This window comes from Lissotriton vulgaris, chromosome 6 (genome assembly GCF_964263255.1).
Source record: "Lissotriton vulgaris chromosome 6, aLisVul1.2, whole genome shotgun sequence".
NCBI classification, from domain to species: domain Eukaryota; kingdom Metazoa; phylum Chordata; class Amphibia; order Caudata; family Salamandridae; genus Lissotriton; species Lissotriton vulgaris.
In genome coordinates, this window is record NC_141694.1 from 625,506,335 (window position 1) to 625,531,703 (window position 25,369).

Sequence of the window (25,369 nt, forward strand, 5' to 3'; positions counted from 1 at the left end):
CGTACCCACTGTTGGGTCTGGTTCATTGCTTGAGTCTTCATCAACGGCTCCGATGGGGGATACGTCGTCCCTTACCTCGATGACGTTTTCATCTTCGACGTTCTCCTCGTCGTCTTCATAATAGTTGGAGTCATGCTCCGAACCGGGATCCGACTGCTGTTCTGGATCCTCAGTCTCGACGACCTCATCGTCCTCTTCGTCGAAGATATTCACCGGGTCGGGCGCTGGCTTCGACATAGTTTGCCTCGCTGCACGTCGGAGTCTAAGCATCTTCTTCGACCTGAATCGAGCACAAGCTAGACAGATGTCCTCATTGTGCTCTGGTGATAAGCACTTGTTGCACACCGGTTGTACATCGATGTGCGGGTACTTAGAGTTACAAAGGGGGCATCGTTTGAACGGGCTCTGTTCCATCGACGATCAGTCTCCGGTGTCGAAAAGGCCACGTGGCTCTCTTAGACGTCCTGCTCAAAAATAACTGGAACAAGAACTCAGCACCGATCGAAACAATACAGACGACCCCGAAGGCCTTTTAGCCTTTAGAAAAGTTTCCGAACTCGAGTAAAGAAAAGTACATCCGAACCCAATGGCGGAAAAAACAATCTGAGGATAGAGAGGATGCCCATGCGCACTGTAGTCCGGGGGAGGAGCCACCTATCTCGTGATACTTCGAAGACTCTTCCAGGACAACAATGTGCAATCATCCGGACCCAACACTAGGCGGCGACCTATGCACAGATATGAATTCAGCATCCCACATGCCTCGAACATTACATTTTGTGAACCTACCTGTATTTTACTTTTGCAATTATGCTTAAATGTTAATTATTGTAATGTTTCAGACAAAAGCACCAGATTGTATAAGATTGTATCGAATACACGGTCTGAATAAAGCAAATATTATTGATCGACTTCAACTCCCATTGTGTTCATCCTTTTTTATGTGAATCACGTACTGTAAAGCCATTAGACAAGAAAACTAAAGAACGTACACAAGAAGTAAAGTGGTTAAAATTTTAATCATGAAAGCAGCGGTACGGGGTAACCACTGTGTGACCAGTGTGTGACCAAATATCATCAGCTCAGCAAATTTGAATTCTTTTTTTTTAACAAAGTCATCATGGGAGTATTTAATGTTCAGCCCAGAGCAAGAACATTCCCCCTCATAGTGCATCACGTTAATCAGGAAACACAAAGTGCAATATTTTATTTAAATGAGCAGATTCTTCTTTTCATTTTTAGTTCCTGAGGAAACTATACTAATAATTGAAAATGCCCTTTACTTAAAGCTGGAAGTCATCACCTTGATTAGGGTAGGGACTTCGGGCACTAGGGTGCAAATTCCTAGGTTGTTGTACAAGAGTCATTGACACTCAATCTCAGGTGCTAGAGGTCAACAAAGTATACCAAAGGGTGTCGACTGAGATTCAGAAACATTGACTCTTTTATGCAATGTTAGAAAATCCTGCTTTAGTGTCAAGGCCAATCCTTAATATACATATTATGCATGTAAAAAGTTTTTAAAGGTGGTATCTCTTCCTCAAGACCAGAAAAGAATGACACCCGGGAGTCGGAAAAAAGGACTGGCAAAAAGTTAACGTTAAAACAAGTCAATAAAACCATAATAATATTGAACAATTTTTAAAGGGGCAGTGGGTTTGAAGTTTTAGGTGGGTAGAACAGATATTTAAATGTTCTTGTTGCAATCTATAGTGGCTACTAAAATATTATGCAATAAAATATTTTCTCATGGAGCTCAGTGGATATTAATGTGTTTGTATGTCACTATATAGGGCTTATAATCTACTGAGGTACAAAAGATGCAAATGTGTCTGATGTAAGGTGTGGTATTTTTAAAACAAGTGGGCCTAGTTAGGGATCAAACTGAACCATGACACGTGAATGTTGTGTGTTTGCTGGAGGTCCACACAAAGAAAAACAGTCCCCTGTATAGACATAAATGTGTACTTATTTACATTCTGCAATGTGAATTAGGGAAACAAAACAATATTATTGCCCGAAGGCTGTATTATCATTGTGTTTGCTGGGAACTGAAGTTCTTGTAAGGGGAATCCGGGTATTATAGCTTGGTAAGATGGTCTTCAACAGAAGCATTTGTGTGCACGCGCTCAGGGGGCATACATTCAAAAATACATGGAATCTTTCTCATCCGATTATGTGAGAAGGTGACAATGCCCCATGCGGTCATACCTATACACACCCACAAAACAGATAGTCAAATCAAAAAGTCCTTCACCGAGTACAACGCAATGCACTCTATTAAACTCATGCTCTAAAACACTGTCTAACAAAAGCCAAGAAGACCCTCAAGAAGAAGTAGAATGCCTTTAAAGAATCACGTTCTAAGGTTGGGCACACTTTCCTTAAATTCGAGTCTTTGAAAAGAAAGAAGGCAACGATCACACCTTTTCTAGAAAAAGAATTCTTCAGACGGACTGAGAAGTACAGGACTCCTTTCCACACTTCCAAATGCATCCCCAGTCTCTCCTTTATAGGTCTGCTGCACTCAGCCTTCCACTCAGACCAGAAAGTTCTGATAAGCTATTAACATGCCAGTGTTGTACTAGACAGTTCACTCAGTCCTCATTCATTCACAAAGCAATATGTTTTCCAGTTAAAAGTCTCTGGCAAATTTAACAACATGGCTGAGCAGTTGTTTGCAGTATGTGGCTCAAAACAGTGCAAGAAATGGTGGCAGACTTCAAAAGTGCCACTCAAATTTAAGTATTTTACATAAGCCACTGTTCTTTATCCTTGCTGTACTTCTTGGCCCACTTGCGCGTCAGCTCCAGATAAACATCTGGTTTATGTGGCAGGTAGTCCTGATAGGTAATTTGTCCAACCTTCTTGGGAACAGCTTTTTCAATCTGAGTTCCTTCGTGCCATTCATTAAAAGAAGTGATGGAAATAATATCTGGACGTATTAGAAAAGCCGCATTTAGGGCAGTTTCATAATATTTTCCGTTTACTCGATTTCGTGTGTTCTGGCTATTCCAAGGCCGGATGCTTGTGTCTATATATCCTGGTCCCACACTAGGCACAAACATTAAGTTCTTACTGTCGCAGAAAGCTTTTAAACCTGACCAATTCTGATGCGAAGATCCATAGGAGAAGCCATTTGTGGCGAAGTAGGTATACATGCCATCAAAACCACTCCTGTGTATTTCCATTTTGTGTTTTTCTTCCACAAGTAGTGCAAGGAAAATTCCATCATATGGGGTATTGCGAATGCTCTGAGATCCAGACACGGTCAACAAATTTGTCCATGTTTCAGAACTGGTTATGTAGGAATCATAAATATAAAATATAGGAACATTTCTACCAGTGTTGGTTTTGTGCCTGTAAAAAGCAGGATGGCTTCCATATCTGCAAAACATTAAAGGAAATGGTTTTAGTGTTTCAGCGTTACTATGGTTGCCAGACATTAAAAATCATATGCAATGCTTTCACTTTCGCTGTACTACACTACATCGTGTCATTTGATCTACTACATTTCATTAGCAAGTAAACCAAGTAAATTGAGAGACAAAAGCACGATGGTAAATGTCCACTTGAATTTTATTTTAACAGTTTTAAGTCTCTATTGTCTAAAACAGACACCACAGCATATTAATAATTGGGAAGGCGAGTATGGGACAAGCACAGATGCAGGTATACACACTCACCAAACTAGACACACCCTCAGCAGCTTCCCCCCTCATCCATAACACCTTACTGCCACCTAAGACAGTAGACAAATGGTTCAAGGTCAAATGATACCACTGCACAACCAGGAACATGTCTTATTCACTGTTTAGGTCAGTGTAATCCTGTACAATTGAACTACAATATAAAATTATTAATTTGCATGGAGTTATATAGCTGTAATTAACTATGAAATTCATGCCATTCAAGACTGCAAGTGGAAACACTAATTAAATTAAAGTAAAACTAAGTGATTACACTATGTGAGAAAGGACATATTTTTGAGGGGCCCTTCAAAATTGTTCAGATTGCTTGTTTATGCTATTTTGCTTCAGTGTACTGCGACATTAGCATTCTCCCTCATGGTGGATGTGATCTGTCTCTATAAACACAGAGAATTTGATTACACCCACAATGCTTGTTTTCCTTTTCCTGAATGCGAAAGCAAGTTAGCACAGGAAGCACAACAGCGGCAGGGGACTTGTATGATACACGTGGGATGCATGTACATATTCACCATCTACATGTATGACTGGAAAAGCATAGCTCCAAGTGCACCGTTGTGGCTTGGCTAGCTGCAGCCTCAAACCTGCAGTAACACGTCAGAGGAAAGTTCTAAGCCATGTGGAAAAACCTACTGTTATGTATTAGATATATCGTCCCAAATTGTGCATGCATTCCAAAGACTTGGGTGCCAAGTTTGAATGAGCTCAATATTTGAGTTAAATACGTCACCCCAGTGATCAGCTCCCAAATATGTTTTTCACCATTCCTTGTAAAGTGCAACTTTTCTTTGGAGAAGCATTGTTGTAAATAAAAAATATATATATATTGCTTTAATAAAAGCTCTAGCTCAATCATTAATATTGGTTTTGATATCATATAATTAAAGGAACATTTAAAAAAAAAACATTTGTGCTGCCTGGATACCCCAAATAATTCAGTTCTAATGGGTGTTCAAGCCTGACAGTGATTATGTACTGAAGTGTCGTGAACATTTCCTAGGTCAATGGGACTGCTGTGAGAGAAGGAAGATGGTGGAGTGGCAATGGCTAGTCAATTATCGGGAGCTTGAGCTTATCAGAGGAGAGGAACAGGTGGCAATCGAAAGTACGAGCTGGACTCTGGCTTTTGATAAAATGCTGTCAAGAGGAGGCTTAAGTGACTGAAGCCTTTCATTAGGAGAGCCCATTTAGACATGCACCTCTGCTGCCAGCATAGGAGAAACCTGTTTCTAGATCACGAGCAGTCTGGTGCTAACAAATAGGTTCTCTGCCCTATCAAATCTAGAGGAAAACGATTGACTGACTCCCTGTGGTAGTACACTTAACCAGTCACATCCCACTTTGCCTACTAGAGATGAAAAGGGTAATGTTGTGAAAATGATGAGTTGGAACATCGCAGGCCTACGCTCTAAAAGGGATGATACAAGATGGCTGGATTTGTTAAAAGAATGTGATGTGGTGGCCTTACTGGAAACGTGGGATAGAGATGGTGATTTCTGGTTAGATGGATTTACATCTTATTTTCTAGCTGCCCAGACATCGAGCTCAGGTCGAAATAAAGGAGGGTTGCTGTTTCTAATATCAGTTAATATGAGGGGTACTGTAAAAGTATTAAACACACCATCCCAAAACTACCTAGTTTTGGAAGTTACAATGCCTAACAATTCTAAATGTGTTTATATTAATTTTTATAATGCTATGCAAAGCACAGCTGTAAATGAAAACATCAACTCCTTGACAGAGTTTATGTGTAATTATAAAGAGGGTCAATCCACTTTTGTATATTTTATCCTGATGGGGGATTTTAACATACATTTATGTCAACAGAACTGCCAGCTAAGAGATACTGTAAATATAGATATGCTGCGACTTCCACACTTTGAACATTCTGTAAAGGGGTCTGCCCTAGAAGAACTTCTTTTAGAGAATGATTTATTTGAACCGGAGTTCTTCAATAGTAATGAGAGGGTCCCAACTTACAGGGCTAGGGACAGTAATACTATTATTGATTATATATTAATCTCTCCAGGCATGTTACATAATGTTATTTTTTATAATGCTATTCATACTACATTCAGTGATCATAATCCTGTTGTGTTAGAAGTAGAAAACAACAACCTGTTTTTATTGAATAAAGAAACTAAAGCAGAAATATTTACAGACTTAATTGCTAAGGACCAGGGGAGACGGGTTAAATGGAGCAAAATAATCCCAGAGGATTTCTTTTATTCCCTAAACCAAAAAGTGGGTAAAGAAATTAACATCTGTAGGGAACCACTTAAATTTGAGGGGAATATCATTTTGTCATTCGAAACCATCTGCCACCAAGTAGCGGATGACTTAAAATGCAAATCGAAAAATAGGGAGAAAAAGGTAAAGGGGTGGTTTGATAATGAATGCTCCAAATCCCCTAGAGAATTACATAAAGCATTGAAAAAGATACCCCGAGATAGACTGGAGGTGGCCAGGCTTAGGAAAAAGTATAATTTGAATACTTTAAGGAGAAAAAACGAAATAAAAAGACAGGCATGGGACGACCTGCATGAGAAGGCTACTCTGAGGGATAGCACTAAATTCTGGACTATTGTTAATACCCCCTTATTTAATGGGAAAGAAAATGCGCCATTAGAGGTAAATATCCCCAAACAGGACTGGTTGGATCATTTTCAAAAAATCTATGGCAGTAATTTCGAGCTAGGCTCCATAGACCCAATTGTGATTGACACGCAGGAGACTTTACCTAGATTTTCTATAAAGGAGGTACAGAAGGCAATTGAGGACACGGTGGGCCAGAAGGCCCCTGGCCCAGATGGCGTACCAGCCGACATGTTTAAAGCAAACTCGGGCATGTGGTAAGTGGTCCTCACTAATGTCTTTAATGTAGTTAGTATAGATAAGACAAGAGCCCCAACATCCTGGTCACAATCCATTATAATCCCCATATTTAAAAAGGGTGAAAGGGGGGACCCAAGATGCTATAGGCCCATATCTTTGTTAGATTCTTCTTTTAAAATCCTAGGCAAGGTTATCCTAGAAAGAATCTCAGCCTGGGCCACTAATAAAGATATCCTGTGTGAGGCTCAGTATGGCGTTCGATCTGGCAGAGGCAGAGAGGATCAATGCCTAAATTTACATCTTACTCTGAGTACATATACAGTAGCATCAAAGGTGATGATGTACCTGGCATTCATGGACTTGTCCACAGCCTTTGACCTAGTTAATAGGTCAAAGCTGTGGACAATACTCCTTGAAAGGGGACTGGACCGAGCACTTGTGAATTTTTTGGCGCAACTCCATAGTGACCTGAGGGCGACTATTCGCATGTCTCAAGAGGGAAACTGTACCGCATTTTTTAAATCTGGAAGGGGGATGCGCCAAGGGTGCATCTTAGCCCACATGCTTTTCTCCTTATACAATAATTCATTAGGAAAGTCCCTGGAAGCGGCTTCTACTGATGTACCGCGCATGGGTGGCTCCTTGATGCCGGTCCTATTATATGCAGATGATACGGTATTGTTGTCGAGAACCCCAAATGGCTTACAACATCTATTAAATGCCTTTGGGACTTTCATGCAAGACCTGGATCTATTAGTAAATATAGAGAAATCACATGTAATGGCAGTGGGCAAAAGCAAGAATAGCATTAAAACCCTCTCCTGTAATGGCTCTGTGCTTTCCAAAGTCAAAGTTTTCACCTACCTAGGAGTGGTGTTTGATGAGAAAGGGACATGGGCACCACAAATTTCAAGCAAAGCAGCGGCAGTAAAGAGATCGGCGGCCGCTATTCTGGGTTTCGCAAAACGACTGGGTGGCAAACCGGCCGAGTCTATATTGTCCATCTATAGAGCCAAAACCCTGGCCATTGCCAGGTACAGGGCCTCGATATGGGGTTTTACAAACATGGCTCTTATACAAAGAGAGGAGAATATATTCTTGCGATCCCTTATGGGCCTTCCCCAATCTACTCCAGCTTTCGCAATCCATATGGAATTGGGGATGGGGTATATTGAAGACACGCTGTCCTTGGCCCCACTTTTGTCATGGATTAAAATATGGCTCAATCCCGAATTAACTTTAAATCATAAGATCATTAGGGATTGTATGGGGCGGGACAATGTGGCTGCGATCGGGTGGCTAACACATATTAAAACAACAGCAGGATTTCTGGGCCGCCCTGATCTATATATAAAACCTGAGGGGTCTGACGAGAGAAGACATTAGATGGGTTAAGACCCACTTTATAAAGAAAAGGGAAGCAGAAAGAGAGTCAAGCGAAATAATGAAGCCAACTGTAAGGTCTCACTATATGATGATTACATCGTTATCTATTCAACCATACCTGACGATAGTTAATAAACCATACCATCGGTGGCTCCTTACAAAATTTCGCTTTAACCAAGTTCACTTTCTGCTGGGTGAATATGATAAGTGGTGCAAGCCTCACGAGAATGCTCCCTACAAATGTGATGATTTTTCTGACCAGGACTTATTGCATTTTGTGTTCTTTTGTCCCTTCTTTAAGAGTGGCAGGGAGAATTTTATCAAGCCAATACTGAAAGACCAAGAGTTTATGCAAGTTAAACCAGCTTTATTGTTCCTGATGGAATCACCACTAGTAATGTTTGTTATGATCAAAAATGAATGTATAGCATACTTTTATGATTTTAAAATAATCGAATAAAGTGCATTTGACTCTGACTCTGACTCTAGATCACGAACAAGGGGTGCTACCTAATTTACATAGAACAGGACAGGGAAGGGGACTGGAAGCTCTGTAGAGTCTAGTCTGGCATTTTGGGACAAGGCTTCTAGGATAATTTGCATCAAAGCAAGAGAAGAAATTGTGCAAAAGTAGGATGGCTGTTGCAAGGTAAGGCTCCGGTAATAAGGCCTAGAAAGATCACCAATCAGTAGCTAGTGCAGTAAATGCAAATGACATAACTCCACCTGCTCATCAACACATTCCTGAGCCAGGAAAACTCCTCACAAGAAAAAAGAAGTCCTGACTGATCTGTCTGTGAAGATGCCAAAAATGTCTGCTACTCTCAACTTGAACACAGACCGGAAGTGCTCTCAAAGCTTCTGCAGCCTGCCCCAGTTTAATGGCTTCAGCTACAGAAAAGGGTCTAGAAGGGCTTTAACATAAATGAAATAGCCAGCTGCCAAGTTAAGAGTGGCTCTCCTGGCTGGAAATATACTAGGAACTTTCCATGGAAGCTTTGTGAGGGACCCAGAGTGACATTTTCAGCATCATCAAAAGGTGGGACTTTGTAATTTTGTTTGCCTACTTCAGGATCACGATAAAGAACCAAAGCTCTGCAGGAAAATTGTCACCGCTTTGACTAAGGAATACCAGCTAGGCTCACTGTGAGACTTTTCCAGGGTTTTCGAGGCTATTGCATCCGTGTCAAAACAACACACCCTAACCTGTGGAACCCTTCACTGATATCAAACTTCTACATTGCCCCATTGCAGAAATTGACTTGGGTCCAAGTTAGTTGACAAATGTATCCTTGTGGTAAAACAATAGCCATAAATAATACATTTAGTATTGCTAAACATAGTGCTTTTCGCACCAAAACTAAAGACCTAACCTGGACCCTGAATTTTAAAGTATGCAACATTGAATAAGTTCAGCATCTTACGTGCCCTATCGGAGGAGTTTGATGTCCGTAAAAAAAGCTAAATAAAACCCTTTTGACTACAGTGACCTAAAAACTTACGCAAACTCAGCTCTATTACTGTGTATGAAAAATCGCTCTTCGGTCCAGTTAGCTATGAAACTTAATTGATTGGCCCATTATTAATCCTTGGCATTTTTTACTCTAAAACTTTTAAAAGGTTATATCAGGGGATTCCTTATTTTTATTGAACAATTTATCGTCATTTTCCTTATTAAATGTCTTTTTCCCCCTTAAAATGGTTTGAGAATTCTATTGTGAACTTCATGAACTTAATGCTTTGTGATACGGCTTGTAGCTATCATGCATTTCTCTGGGCTCGATGCTTGTGCCATTACCCCTGGGGTTTGAGAGGAGTTTTGTCCGTGAACTGTGAAGCAACCTAGAAAAAGTGATTTTTTTAAGTTGGTGGGGCCACTTCCTCTCAAATTAATAATTTGATTGCTTAAACATTATTTCTATTTTTGCTTTGAACTATTTTAAGTAGCCCGTACCTATCATCATAGACGGGCAGAGAAATTTGAAGAGAATATTTGAAGACACAAGAGCATTCAACACAGGATGTGCAATATGTAAATAAGTATTGAATATCTGGGATTTGGTAGAAACCAGATTACAGAAATCACAGTGTGATGGAAAGGGAGGAAGGAGCATGTAAGTGGGTCTGTACTAGACACCACAATATACAGTTTCACATATTGACATTAGATCACACATTTCACAGGAAGATAAGTGATTTACCCACAATCAAATATGTGTTAGTCACAGGAGAAGCAGGAATTTAAATACAGTTCTAGAAGTTCGAAAATCAGCAAAAAAAACACTAAAGACCACCTCTCATCTCCGGAGTATCAATATGTTTTAAGGTAAAAGAAAGTGTAGGAAACAAAATACTTCTGAGCACATAATTTTTGGTACAAGACGCAAGGAGGAAGAGCAGCAAAAATGTTCAAAGAGTAAAGGACCCTGAAACATTAAGAAATTGCAAACAATAAAGTAAATATTAAATTAATACAACAGCGCTGATCTGTGAGCTGATGTGGCAAATCTATCTGCACAACTAAGAGTCAATTATTCTCCTTAAATCAATCTGGGTTTTAGATACCGGATCAATAATACGTCACCATGTTTGCAATATTTAACTCACGTTGTACACTTCAGCAGTTTGAGTTTGTAGAAATGATTAAAACATTAGGCCTAGGGACCTGATGAATGTCAGTCCTGTATTTTAGCTTTAGGAGACTATATTAAACACACTACAACCCCCTAACAGTACTAAGATGTTCAAAATCAACAGTATCAAATGCTGGTATTTTTATATGGCTACATTAGAAACGGTAGAAGATCTTCATCTTATGGGCAGATCAATCAAAGGCAGTTATGGCACAAACGAAACTAGAGCTGATAGAGTCAAACAGAGTCTACTCTTCTACAATCCAGTATTCATCCATAACTAGACGCTATCTTATAAGAAAAACAGCCTTGCATAAACACAGATCCTGATACAGCAGATAATCTAGATCAGGGTTGGTTGGAGAACTCTGCAGAAAAAATTGCACCAGTCAAACCCCCTAGGAGAAACTGGGACACCGCTTCTGAACCTTGGTCCAAGGAAAACCTAAGAGTGCTTAAACAAGCATTTCGTAAGCAGGAAAGAAAACGGAGGCATCATTAGGAGCAGTCAGATAAAAAAGTTATACGCTTATTTTAGCCTCATACAAAAATTTGATTTTTAAAGAAAAATCCAAATACTTCACTCAAAAGATAGAAGCAGCCAAAAATTCTATAAAAGAACTTTTCACAACTGTTAAACGGCTATCTAAACCTCCTGAAAGGGCTTTCAGGGAATGGATCACATTTTTTGTAATTCACTGGCCTACTTTTCCAAAATAAGGTCAAGTCGGTTTTTAATCTTTTCTCCTCTAATACTTAGGCTGATCACAACGACTCCCAAATTAAAATTAATGAATGTCACAGTGACTCCCAAACTAATAATAATGAATTTAAGGTCCATTTAACCTCTTTTGCTGAACTTTCCCAGGAACAAACCAAAACCATCCTCCTGCAAACAAAGTCAGTTTCTCTGCAGGATCCATGTCCACCGGAAACCGCTCATTTAGTAGTGGATACTATTTCAGACCACTTAACAGAAATTTGTAATCTAATGATTAGGTCAGCAAAATTCCCCAGCGCCTGGAAGATAGCCCACATTCTCCCTTTAATCAAAAAAGCTAACTTAAATCCTTTAGATCCTGGGTACTACCATCCCATTTCCAGATTGCCCCTTCTGGCAAAAATAATTGAAAAAGCTCCTAACTCACAGTTGACACCTTTCATCGATGACCGGAACCACCTAGGCCCTTACTAATTTAGATTTAGGAAACATCATAGCACCGAATTGGTTTTGATAAGTGCCTCGAACAGATTAGATGGATACTGGATGTAGGGAGTAGTGCAATGCTGGTCCTATTAGACCTCTTAGCGGCATTTGCCACAGTAAACCACCAAATCCTGCTGAATAGACTTGAGGATATTTGTATAAAAGATAAAGCTCTTGCTTTAGTCAAATCATTTCTGTCAGACAGAATTCCGTTTTTTGCAGCTGATAATTTCAAATCCCCATCCTTCTCTCTCCCTTGCGGCATCCACCAGAGTGGAGAAGTGTGGCTCACTGGTTAGAGCAGGCAGACCCTGAAGCAGAGGTCAGACCCGGGACCAGGGTTCAATTCCCGACGCGGCAGGGTCTTGAGCTCAAATGTCCACGGACTCGATAATTCTCGCTTCAGTGCCTGACCTAATCATGGGTTCACACTCTGCAACTCTGGGCATTAAGCTTGCTTAATCTCCACAACGGCGGGATGCCTGGCTTTCACCTTGGGGATGCCCTGTAGGGGCTATCTCACAGGGAAAAGCAAGGTCGGGTTCCCAAGGCAAGCGCTTAGAGACCCCTGGGTTATAAGCGCTATATAAATCCAACATTCAATACAATACAATACAATACAATACAATACAACCTTTTTAACATCTGTGTGGCCCCTTTGGCCGAACTCATTAGATCATTTTGGTTCGTGGCAGTTATCTTTGCATATGACACACAATTAGTGATCTCTGTATCATCTAATATTTCAGAGACAGCAAAGCGCTTTTAGAACTGTATGCAGGAGATCGGAATAAGGATGGCCCAAAACTCCTGAAAGTTGAACCCAGGCAAGACGGAGGTGCTGCTCTTTGAGAAGGATATTTCCTTTTGGTCCAAAGACTGGTGGCCACCTGAACTTGGACAACTTCTGTTGCCAGTCACAAAGATAAAAACTCTTGGAGTTATCTTTGATAACCATCTGACCTTCAAACTGCACGTGAATTCAATCCATCTGCCTCCTTCTTTACGATAAAACTCTCATGTAAGATCTTTCCTTTCATTCCGAAGGACCCGCAAAAAACAGCAACTTATGGTCTTATACTTTCAAAAATAGACTATGCAGACGCTCTTTTTATAAATATAAGAAACAAGTCTAAATAAGCTACAGGCCCTACAGCACTCAGCTGCTCGCCTGTTACTAAGGCATATTCAAAAGAGAATCAGTCTCAGCTGTCCTTCAGCTTCTCATTGGTTACCTTTTGAGAAACGTACACAGATTAAGGCCCTGTACATTGCCTTTAGGGCTCTTCATACGGAAGGCCCACATGTTTTTAAGCTTTGGTTTCATTGGTACTTTCCGCCACAATTCCTTTGCTCAGAGAGAGCATGCAATGTCATTGTTCGTAGAGGAAAAAAAAAAGAGTAATGGGGCGGGAGAAGTTTTATTGTCAGCACCTGCCGTCTTTGTAACAGCCTCCCTTTATTCCTGAAAAAGGAAACAGACTTCTGTTCTAGGGAAAAACTAAAAACCTGTCTTTTCATTCTCTAGGTGTCTCTAAACCTTGCCCAGCCTCATAACCTGGTACTGCCCAGTTTGCAAGCTTGCGCGCCTAGACACCTCAGAGTAGTAGTGCGCGTTTATTATACATTTTCATTTCATTTCATTACAAAGAGAAGCTCTTCAATGGGCTCATAAGTGATCAATACATTGTGGTTGAAAGATTGCTTCAGGAGTAGAGTTAATGCAGAATTATTTAGTAGTTGCAGGTCGGCTCTTGAACAAAAAGCTATTTATCCATTTTTGGTCTCTGGGCGATCATGTCAGCAAATTCTTTGGACAACAAAGTTGGAAGAGTATAAAAATATGAAATGTGGGTTTGAGACATTAATGGATTTCAAACATCACTAAAGCTAAAAGTAATTTCGCTCTTTGACAGGGCATTTTGTTTTGTTAAATACCCCTTGAACTAATGTATTATATCAATTTCCCATTGATGCCTGAACACCTCTTAGGCCTGTTGAAAAAAGAAATTACATTAGCCACAGAGTTCTTTCTAAAGTATCATGTCTCTTGTTTTTTATGTTTATGCTTTAACACCCTAATATCTATTTTTGCTGAAATTTGTATTACAAAAAACGGACAATAATTAGTTTGTCATACAATAGTAAACCTGTGTCAGCTACATTTTGGGTAGGAAATTACAATTGAAGGCATTATGAAAAATTCAACATCACGCTGAGGATTGACAACATGTATAATAGATTTGCATATAAGTGCACCACATAAATATGACCGTCAGATCTCTGACTCACACTGTGGAATACCCAATACCAGATATGTTGTGCGCTTAACTGGGAAATTATTCTTGGGGAGCAAGATTCTCTCACATAATTAAAGGTGAAACAACTGTTGGGTCCTGTATTGAATCACTCTGCTTATGATGTAACCTGGCTTTGATGTTTTTGAGGAATGTGATCTTTTGAACTGGCAGGCAGTGGCCGATCTTTTCTGTAGCCACTGGTGACAATATAAGATGCTTAATAAACCACCAAATTTCCCTGGTGTAGACTTCATCTTTACACTGGCGACCAGGCGCGCAACACCCATTGGGCTCACCGGGCTTCAGCCCCCCCCCCCCCCGTCGCCTCCTCTGCCCGGGCTAAGATTACACTCACTGAAATGGTGCAAGATAGCATCCGATCGGAGAATGATTTTTTTTTATGCTTTCTGAGAGGCCCAGCAGCCCGAGCCAGCCAGCCTCTGCTTCAGTGAGTGACCTCCTGCCCCCACCTCTTGTTTTCCTTTATGGTGGCGCCGCGAGGTGAAATCCTTGCCTGAAGGCAGGGATTTCACCTAAGCACTTGATCGCTTGTGAGCATGGGGTGTGAAGTGCACAGCAGGGGGAAAGGGCTGGCCAGTTAAGGTGATGCTTTTCACAGCAGGGGGAAAGGGCTGGCCAGTTAAGGTGATGCTTTTCCTTTGTAAAGGAATTTCTGCTGGCATCATAGCCCATGGGGTGCTGTCTGTGCACTTGTATAGATGTGTATTTCATACAAGTGCGCAGACAGCAACCCCTGGGCTATGATGCCAGCAGGAATTAATTTACAAAGGAAAAGCATCACCTGCACTGGCCATCCCTTTGCCCCTGCTGTCTGTGTACTTGGATGGCATGGAATTCACATCCAAGGCGCTGCTCACCAGATAAATGGTGAACAGGGCCATGGATCTTTCTATTTTCGCATCCAAGGGCACCAGGGAAGAAGCAGAGGAGGCCCAGGCAAGGAGAATCCAGGAGCCATTTGACCCCCACCTATCTACTCTGAGACCTTCGAGGGGCTGGATGCCAGGACACAGTGCTGCTGATGAGCCAGCCTCCACAGTATAGTATCAGAGGAGCAGGCAGCAGTTTTTTATTTATGTAAGTCCCAGTAACTTTAATGCATTTTTCAGTACAGCATTACCTACTGCCTGCATGTCTAGGTTACTTTGAATGTTGTTCTTGACTTACATACATAGAAACGTCAAAGAGGACAGTCCCCTCCAAATATGCAAATGTAGTGTAAGTTTGTAGTGTTAATTTTTTTTTGTGGTGGTAGTGGGTAATTTTAGAGTTCAGGGTGGGTGTGGGTTTTAGGGTGCCAGTGAGTAATTTTATGGTTCAGGGTGGGTTACGGATTGGGGTGCCAGGGGGTAATTTTATGGTTCAGCATGGGTATGGGTTTTGGGGTGCCAGGGGTAATTTTAAGGTTCAGGGTGGGTGTGGGTTTTGGGGTGCCATGGGATTAATTTTAGGGTTCAGCGTGGGTATGTGTTTTATAGTGCCAGGGGTAATTTTAGGGTTTAGGGCAGGTGTGGGTTTTGGAATGTCAGGGGGTTATTTTAGGGTTCAGGGTGGATATGGGTTATGGGGTGCCAGAGGGGAATGTATGGTTCAGCATGGGTATGGGTTTTGGGGTGCCTGGGGTAATTTTAAGGTTCAGAGTGGGTATGGGTTTTGGGGGGCAAGAGGGTAATTTATGGTTCAGCATGGGTATGGTTTCTGGGGTGCCAGGGGTAATTTTAGGGTTCAGGGCTGGTATGGGTTTTAGGGTATGAGGGGGTTAATTTTAGGGTTCAGCGTGGGTATGTGTTTTGGTGTGCCAGGGGTAATTTTAGGATTCAGGGTGAGTATGGGTTTTGGGGGGCAAGGGTGTAATTTTAGGGATCACTGCGGGTATGGGTTTTGGGGTGCCAGGGGTAATTTTAGGGTTCAGGGTGGGAATGGGTTTTGGGGTGCCAGGGGTAATTTTAGGGTTCAGGGCGGGTATGGGTTTTGGGGCTCCAGGGGGGTGATTTTAGGGTTCAGGGTGGTAATGGGTTTAGGGGTCCCGGGGGGTAATTTTAGGGTGTGGGGTGGGTAAGGGTTTTGGGGTGCCTGGGGGGGGGGTAATTTTAGGGATCAGGATGGTATGGGTTTTGGGGTACCAGGTGTAATTTTAGGGTTCAGGGCGGGTATGGGTTTTAGGGTGTGAGGGGGTTAATTTTAGGGTTCAGCGTGGGTATGTGTTTTGGTGTGTTAGTGGTAATTTTAAGATTCAGGGTGAGTATGGGTTTGGGGGGCAAGGGTGTAATTTTAGGGATCACTGCGGGTATGGGTTTTGGGGTGCCAGGGGTAATTTTAGGGTTCAGGTGGGTATGGGTTTTGGGGTGCCAGGGGTAATTTTAGGGTTCAGGGTGGGTATGGGTTTTGGGGTGTCAGGGGGTAATTTCAGAGTTCAGGGTGGTAATGGGTTTTAGGGTGCCAGGAGTAATTTTGGGGTTCAGTATGGGTTTTGGGTTAATTTTAGGGTTCAGGGTAGGTGTAGGCTTTGGGGTGCCAGGGGGGCAATTTTTGGGTTGGTATGAGTTGAAGGGTTGTAGGGTTTTAAGGAAATGTGGGTGTGTGTGTGTGCATATAAATGCATCAAATTAACAAAAATGTGTGCTTTAATTGTTGTCCAGTTTCAAATGCAGAATTCACCACATTTTTTTCTCGGCTTGACCTGAGCATTAACCGATCCTGATTATCTGCCATTTTAGCTCCGCCCCATTGATTAACATTAGCCACGCCCCTTCATCTGCCATGTTAGCCCCCCCCCCGAAATTAAGACCTAGTTGCGCCCCTGCTGGCGACACACTTCCTGCGATCATAGTTATGGGGCCAATGACTGCTTCAGTTGTTCACGTGTTGGAAGTGTGCTGTGTCACTGCTCTAGACCTTGTCCTTGACCCAGCGGAGGAGGACGTTTTGGAGGAGCATCGTAAAATCTGAACCTAAATATAACATCCCTGTAAACTTTGGGTTTTAAGTGAATATAATATATGGTAAACTAACAGAAAGTTACCCAGCAAATTGAATCTGCAAAATGCGTAACTCTCAGGCTACCAACGCATTGGTAAAGCTAGATTGAATAACATAAAACTGTATTTGCATACTGATCCCAAAATGCATCCTAACTTGCCAAGTGTGTTTCTCAGTATAAATATGCAACACAAACGATGGACTAACGTTTGTTGACCGTGATCAGGGACTTGTAACAGTCCGAAACGAGTAGGTGGGGAACGCCTACTGGAGAATAAAAATAACTGAAACCAAACTAAAGTGGTGTGCGGCGTCTTCCTAAAAAAAAGAGAACTTGCTTTATTGATTTTCAGCGAGGCTGTCCCGATCCTCGCCGCCAGCGCCAGCTAATTGGACGCCCCCCCCCGCTTGGGACATTTGCTCGTTATATATATATATTTATATGTAGGTTTTGTTTTGTGTAAGGTGGGGTTTCCTTGTAGGATTATATTTAATTATTTCACCTTATAAATTGTTATTTTACGAAGTTTGAGGTGTCATTGTGGAGATCAGCAACTCCTGTGTGACAGAGATGCAGAACATTATCTTACCACCTTCCTTTCTCCAAGCCCTGTTGATAGACTTGGCTTTTTCAGCGGATTAATACCTAGACTTTTTGGCCATCTATTTTTGTTACCCTGTTTTTGTTGTTATTAGGACTCTGGGCACTTTACACGGCTGATCAGTGCTAAAGTGCATATGTTCTCCCTATAAACTATGTTTATGGATGGGCGTTTCCATGATTGCCTTGCTTGACTTAATACTAAGTCCCTTGTACACTATAGTGCACAGTGTGTGTCCCGGGCCTGTAAGTCAAATGCTGCTTGTGGGCCTGCAGAACTGGTTGTGCCACTCACGCAAGCAGCCTTTCAAAGGGGTCTCAGAACTGCCACTGCAGTGTTTGCATGCAGTCTCTACTGCCATGTCGGCCTGGCAAGTGCACCCACTTGCCAGGCCCTAACCTTACCTTTTATTACATGTAAGTCTCCCATAAGGTAGGCCCAAGGTCCGCTGTGGGCAGGGTGTGGTGAATGTGAAATGTAGGGCATGTACTGGTGTGTGAGACATTTCCTATGAGTGAAATACAGTGCATTTGATTTTTCGCTATTGAAAGGCTATCTGCCCCATAGTATATAATGGGGAATACTCTGTAACATTTTACAAGTATAACCTCTCTTGGGGCAAGATTGAAAGGTGGAGTTTAATATGCCTTTAGTCAGAATATAAAAATGCATCCTTTAGTAAAGGTGATTTTTATATTGTATGTTTGAGAACACCCTTTTAGAAAGTGGCTATTTTCTTGCTTAACCATCCTGTGTGCCTCTGCTGGTTTGTGGATTGACTGTCTGGTTTTGGAGTGACAGGGGCTGAGGATGTGGATTCTCTTCAGACAGCCACTGGGGGAGGGAGGGGGGTTTAAGTGTGTCCTGCCTTTCCCAGATTAGTCAGGGCTGGGCTAAATAGACCTGGGTTGCATTTAGAGTAGCGGGAGGAGATTTCCATGAACCTTAATTGGCCTGGTCTGCCTCGAACAATGCTGTCTCCACCTCCTGCCAGGAAGCTGTGCCATAGAGGACAGGACTGGTTTGTACGGAGCACAGAGCCTCTCTGCCACAAGACAACAAAGAGAAATTGAGTATCAATATTGGGGCCCAGACCCCAGGCCTTTAGATTACTTCTGGACTCAAGAGGAACCTCTGTCAAGGAGAAGAGCTGGGAACACTGAAGGAGAAGCACTGCCCTTTTACTGTGTGGTGTTGGCCTGTAGTGGCTGTTTCTGCCAAGGAGAGGACCAAGACTTTTCTGTGTGCTCGGTATTCTGCTAGAAGATCTCCAATGGCTTAATCTAGACCTTGCCTCCTGTTCTGAAGTCTCAGGCACACAAACACTTTAATCCCTCTGTCCTCTTGCACCTGGAACTGCTGTTTCAGCTGCCACAGAGGGAAACAGCAACACTAACGCTGGCGAGAGACGCCGCAACCTGCAACGAAGCAGTGGGCACTTCTCGTGAAGGGCATGGCACACTGACACCATAGTCCGACGCTTGCCGATGCCACAACATACCGAATCTGACACTGTCCCTGAGGCCTCTGCCTGCACCAGAGCAGAGGGCTCCATTTGTGATGATCACGATGTACCATCCTGACTCGTACCGCAGTCCCGACCTCACCGATGCCAGTGCTTCATCATAGCGAAACAGATACCAGACAAGGGTGACTTCTCAAATCCATCAACTCTGCATCGTCGTAAGAAACCGACTCCTCAACGCAACCGTGACATCACCTCTCTTGCAACTGTAAGGAACAGACGCCTCACCTTCCCTGTATCGCAGTAAGAAATCAATGCCTCACCTCCCCTGTGGTCATAAGGAACCAACGCCGTTCGATGCCAAGGAAAAATCACCTCCCCGACGCTGTGCACTGTCTTTGTTTTCTTCGTTTGCAAGGAACTTTTTGTTCGGGGTCCATGTGACTCCGGCCCTGACGCAGTGCACCTCCTGGTTGTCGCTGTGCTTTTGGATTATCAGTAGCCATGATGTCGTAATAGCCCCAGGTGGAGGTATTTGTTGCTATAAGCTTTATTTTTGCAAATAACCTATTTTTGGTGATATGTAGCGTGGATTATTGTCATCTTGGTCTGGTTTTGTTTAGATAAAGATTTTCTACTTTTCTAACCTGGTGTGGCATCGATTTGTTGTTCTTTCACGGTAATACTGTATGTGTCCAACAAATGCTTTAAACGCGACCTCTGAGATAAGCTTGTCTGCTCATGTCAAGCTACCAAGGGGGTGAGCAGGGGTTGTCTAAGGGCGTAACTCCCTTACCCGGAATAGAAGCAAGGGTCCCTACTTGGACAAAGGTGCAAACCATTGCAAACTAGAGATCCCCATTTCTAACACCTGGTCTCCCTGATATTCATTTGGATCAGTGAAATTAAAGTTTTGAAGTGTATATTGATGCTATTGAAGGGGACACCTACTAATAAAAATGCCCTGCTTCATCACTGTTTGGTGCATGAGGGCAGAAAGAAGTATGTGAAGTGTGTGGTGTGCTAGACTGTTTTTCAAGGTGATGCTGTGGGTGAGTACAGTTCTGCCATACAGATGCTAGACTCTTATTTTAAACTGCATAATAGTATTATTTTGGAGAGACACAAGTTTTACATGAGTCATCAGTTGCTGGGTGAATACCATAACAAGTTGTATGGGTGAATTACCTGTTCTCACTTCTATTTGCGAGTAGTAAACCTTCGAGGATAAATTAATTAGAGAACTGATTGTGAAGCAGGCAATATTAAGCAGATACAAGAAATGCTTCTTACCACTGCTAATGTAACTTGAGATAAAGCTATAGAAATAGCCACGGTGATCGATAGTACAGCATCATACGTGGCAGTAATGTCTATTTCCAAGTAATCTGGTGGTTCTGAAGTTAAGGTGGTGGACAATTGTTCCAAAATTCAGAAAGACAAAATATTCTGAGTTGAAAATGGTTTGCTATTGCTGTGGCTGTAACAATCACGTACTTGTTGTCCTACTGTTAACACGATGTGTAATTGTAGTAAACAGGGGCATTTTTCCAAAGTGTGTAGATCATGAAAAAGGGATTCCAAAATTGTAAATGTAATTGATGATGCTAAAACTAGAGCTGAACATTCGGATTTTGATCAGCAAAAGAAGTTATTAAGATAGTTCAAGGTTTTATGAAACCACAAGCCCTGAAGAGATGGGATCTGCTGCGCCGGGAAACCCTTTGTTGGGTAGCTGTGCGCCATACAAATGTAAACAAATAAAATAAATAAAATAAGAGCACTATCCCCCCATCTTTGTCTCTCTGTGAAGATTTAGCTACCTTCTTCCAGAATATTTTTTTTTAACTATGAATTCCCTTTTTCCATTATCGGGATTATCCAATATGGTAACCCATTCCCCATTAGATATATGGTCAGCTCTCCGCCCATTTGGGATGGAAGAGTCACTGGGAGAACAAAATAAAATCAAATTAGGCTCCCGCTGGACCCTCACCCGGCCACATTTTTTAAGTTATTAGCCCCCTGGCTTAATGCCATATTGAATCCTATCTGGAACTCTTCACTGGAGACTGGGGTTTTTCCAACTAGCTGGAAAAAAGCTTATGTCCAGCCTATCCTCAAGAAAGAGGATGCTGACCCAGCAGAGCTAAAAAATTCAGGCCTATATCACTCCTCCAAGCCCCGGCCAACATTCTGGAAAAAGAAGTCCAGAGACAACTCTCAAACTTCCTAGAATCGAACAACCATCTTCACGATTCTCAGTCTGGATTTAGATAAGGTTACAGTATAGGGACAGCTTTACTTGAAGTGGCCGAATCGATCCGGGAACCTTAGATCAGGGAAACTGTGCCATGTTGGTGCTGTTTGATTCGTCCGCAGGCTTTGACACCATGTCACACAGGATCCTCCTGAATAGACTCCATCATTTAGGAGTAACAGGAACTGTTTTGGCAAGGTTCTGTTCATTTCTTGAGGGTTGCTTTCAACAAGTGACTCTTTACCTCCCCATGTCTCTAGACCCCTGATGTGTGGTGTTCCTCAGGGCTCAGCTATGAGCCCCACGCTTTTTAATGTTTGACTCCCCTCACGGCAAATGTCGAGCAATGTGAGGTGAAAGTTGCCTCATATGCAGATGACACACAACTGGTGATCTCTTTTAGAGAACACACAACGAGACAGCTTTCGCCAATTTCAGAGAGTGTCTTATAAACATCTCATCATGGATGACTGACAGCTTCCTAAAATTAAACACTGATAAGACAGAGGTCTTATTTGTTAATCAACCTACTACACCCCGAGCAGCGCTGTGGTGGCAGACTGAGTTAAATTCGCCTCCGCTACCAGTTCCCTCTGCCAGGAACCTAGGGTTCAAGTTTGACTCCTAACTTACTGGCAAGGCACAAATTGCTCTGATCTCCTCTCCGTGCTTCTGGAAACTGAAGCCTCTGAAGATTCCTGCACTTTCTGCCCATGGACTGCAGGAAGTCAGTAGTGCATGCCTTAGTCACTCCTCTACTTGACTATGCCAATAGCCTCTACATTAGTCTTCCTGAGTACTTGATTAAGAGACTACAGCTTATCCAAAAAGCGGTAGCCAGGTTGATTAGGAATTTGCCACCACAACACCATATTACCGCCCACCTGTGCAGTCTACACTGGCTCCCGGTACAGAGAAGAGTGGAGTTCAAAGCTCTGGTCCTTGCTAATAGAGGAATTAGAGGGACCGGCACTCAATATCTGAAGCGGAGACTTCTGAAACATAGTCAATCCAGGTCACTCAGATCTAATGGTCAGAATCTTTTGTTTATTCCCCGTTTTGGGAAGGCAAGGATCGGTGGCCGTGCTTTCGCTGTGAAAACTGCTACCTTAAGGAATTCCATGTCTAACTATCTGCCAAAAATCGACATGGAAACAGTGTTCAGGAAAGCATTAAAAACCTGCCTATTCGGCCTGCCCAAGAGCCAACAGTCCAATCTAGTCTCTTTTTCCCTTAGGAAGGATGTGATGCTAGCACCGGGACACTTCGTTGGAGGTACCCGTGCGCTTTACAAACTTCAATAATAATAATAATTCTGACAGTGAGGTGTTGTGCTGATGGAGGGAGTGTAGATGAATGATAATTTAATGTACAAAATGAATTTGACTACTATTCGTAGACTGTATTGTTTGATTGGTGTGGGTGAGAATATGGTAAACAAGCTGGCCGATTCTGGCTCTCCATTTCCCTCGATAGGCGTTTGAGACTGATAATTATTCAGAGGTGTTAAGCTGAGAGAATCATCTGTATGGCGTGTAGCATATGGTGGCAAGCTCACTGAAGTGTTGGGCGAGTTTGACACAATGGTATATTTTAAAGGGAACCAAAGTGGTGCCACTGTTTATGTTACTAAACAAGGATCATCTTTGTTGGGGTGGTTGTAACAATGTCAATTGGAAATAGTCTTGGATAACAACAATCATGATGAAGTTCTTCTAAGAAAAGATTGTGTGCTGGTGTGGGCTGTGCAATATTCTGAATGGGAGTCATAGTTTCCAAGAGTCTCTACTGATACCTTGGGAAAAATGTAAAGGTTTTAAGCACACAATTAAATTGAAGCTGAATAGACTGCAGTGGTTCACAAAGTTAGAACAGAGCCACTAAGGTAAGAGAAAAGTTGTGCAAAGAATGTGACAAGTTGTGCTTTCAAGGCATAATTGAACATATAGAGTGCTGTGAGTGGTTGTCGCCTGCGGTGTTGACCCGCAGACCGAATGGATCCTTGAAAATGTGTGTAGACTTGAATGCTAAGTTTTGAGTGAACAGGCATCCCCTACCTAATATAACTAAGATGCTGACACAGATCAAGGATGCAAGGTTTTTACTACCTTAGATATGGCTTTTTTGGCATATCGTCAGGTGGCCCTCCATGACGATTCACGTCATTTGCCAACATTTGTGCCCATAGGAATGTGTTCATTTTAAACACATGCCTTTCGGGCTCCCATCTGCTATCTTCCAGCAATTAATCGAAATGTTAAGTCGAGTGAATGTTGTAAAATACTTCCAAAATAATCTTTTGATTGATTTATGCTGAGAACAAGGTAGATCATGACAGGAGAGTTGTTCAAGTCCTTCAAGTCCTTCCTACTCTAGAAGAAAGGGGAAATACACCCAAGGAGAGACGTGCAATATTGATGAAGGGCTATTGTGAAAGATCTTGAGCCCATTATAAAAGATCAACTGCAGTTCTTTATTGCTTTGATGGAATTTTATTCCTGCTTTATTCCAGAGTGTGCTGAACACACATCTATGTGGGAGATCCACCAAATTGAAGAGGACATTAGCACTGCCATTTCCCTCAAACCTTTTGGCACAAATGATCCTTATATCATCATGACCAATGTAGGAAACTGGCGCTATAGGTGGTGTACTTAAACGAAGGACACTGCAGAGAATCCAGTGAGTCCCTTATTGGTTTACAGAGGCAAAAGAAGATAATACTAATGCTCTATTTGTAATAGTGTGGGCGAGCAGTTAGTCTTATCAGAGGGTAGTGCTAAGCATCTGTTGTACTCACAGGCGCAAAGCACGACACACAAACTCAAGAAAAAATCTGAAACCAATTTATAAAGATAGTATTGCTTTTACGTAATTTTTAAGACCAAGAACTTTGATTTACAGTAAGCATTTTCAAAGGAACAATGTTTAAGAGTTTGCCAAATATATACCGTTTATGCACAATTCCGCAACATTCAACTCAATGGGGAAAAGCAGAAAAATGTATATAAAATCAGGCAATGCTTTCCCGAAGTTCACCTCGTTTTAGGTCGATAGCAGGACCAGGTCTAATGTTAAATTAGCAGAAGACTTGGAGCATCTTGGATTCAGCCAGGAGCACAGTGCTGATGGTGTTGGTAGCTGGTTGGCTATGATGGAGGGGACCACTTGAAAAGGCAGTGCACAGGAGGACTTAAAGGTAAGTCCAGTGGGCCCCACTCGAGGGAGGAGGTCGCAAGGGTTTTAGGACCTTGGGATCACAGCTGGATCATTGTTACCAGGGCTGGTCAGACCGGGTGCAGAGCAGATAGGTTAGCCAGACGTCGTGCATCAAAATGTCCTCGCGGTTAGGAGCAAGCAACATGGACAGGCGATTTCCGGACAGCTGGGCCACTCACAACATGGGTCTCTTGGGTCTCGAAGTCCTTTGATGGTCGCTTGCTTCTAGGGCAGTTGGAGTCCAGCACAGACTCTTCACCCCGCTGTTTCCTGATGGTGGTCTGGTATCCCGGGAATTGGCACGGTGCAGCTCTGAGGTCCTGGTGTCTCCAAATTTGGCGAGGACACAGATCCATGTCTCCGGAGCAGATGTGTCTGTTCTGGTTTGAGTGCTTCATCAAAGTAGCCGGCAAGCAGCAAGTCGACAAACCAGACTCAGTGGGATTGGTGGCTGCGGTGTGAGGGGGAATGTGATACCTTTACTCCAAGGGAGGTTCTTGCTAATTTCTCAAAGGCTGGAAGTCCTCCGGGGTTCTTGGAGTCTTCACAGGTTCAGGACAAGACTGCACTACCACAATTGCTGAGTCCTTGAGGCAGCAGGCATGGTTTGGCACACATTTTCTCTGCAGCAGGGCTTCAGCTCTCGGGCAGCAGCTCTTCTTTGTCCATGTCTTCTTCCTATCTGTCGAATCTGAGGTTCAAGTTCCAGGAACGCCACCTAAATAATAACTTTCGGGCACTGAAGGGGAGAC

At 42.5% G+C, this 25,369-nt stretch overlaps 1 protein-coding gene across 1 annotated transcript in view; it reads right to left on the reverse strand.

Annotated features, from left to right (window-relative positions):
• Positions 1–1,000: 1,000 nt before the first annotated feature.
• MANEA (mannosidase endo-alpha) overlaps positions 1,001–25,369 on the reverse strand; it is a 310,526-nt gene continuing 286,157 nt past the window's right edge. Inside the window, exon 5 of the mRNA XM_086926639.1 lies at positions 1,001–3,387. Within this exon, the coding sequence (XP_086782765.1) occupies positions 2,751–3,387 (637 nt within the window). The 3' untranslated portion in view covers positions 1,001–2,750. The remainder of the gene's footprint in view (positions 3,388–25,369) is intronic.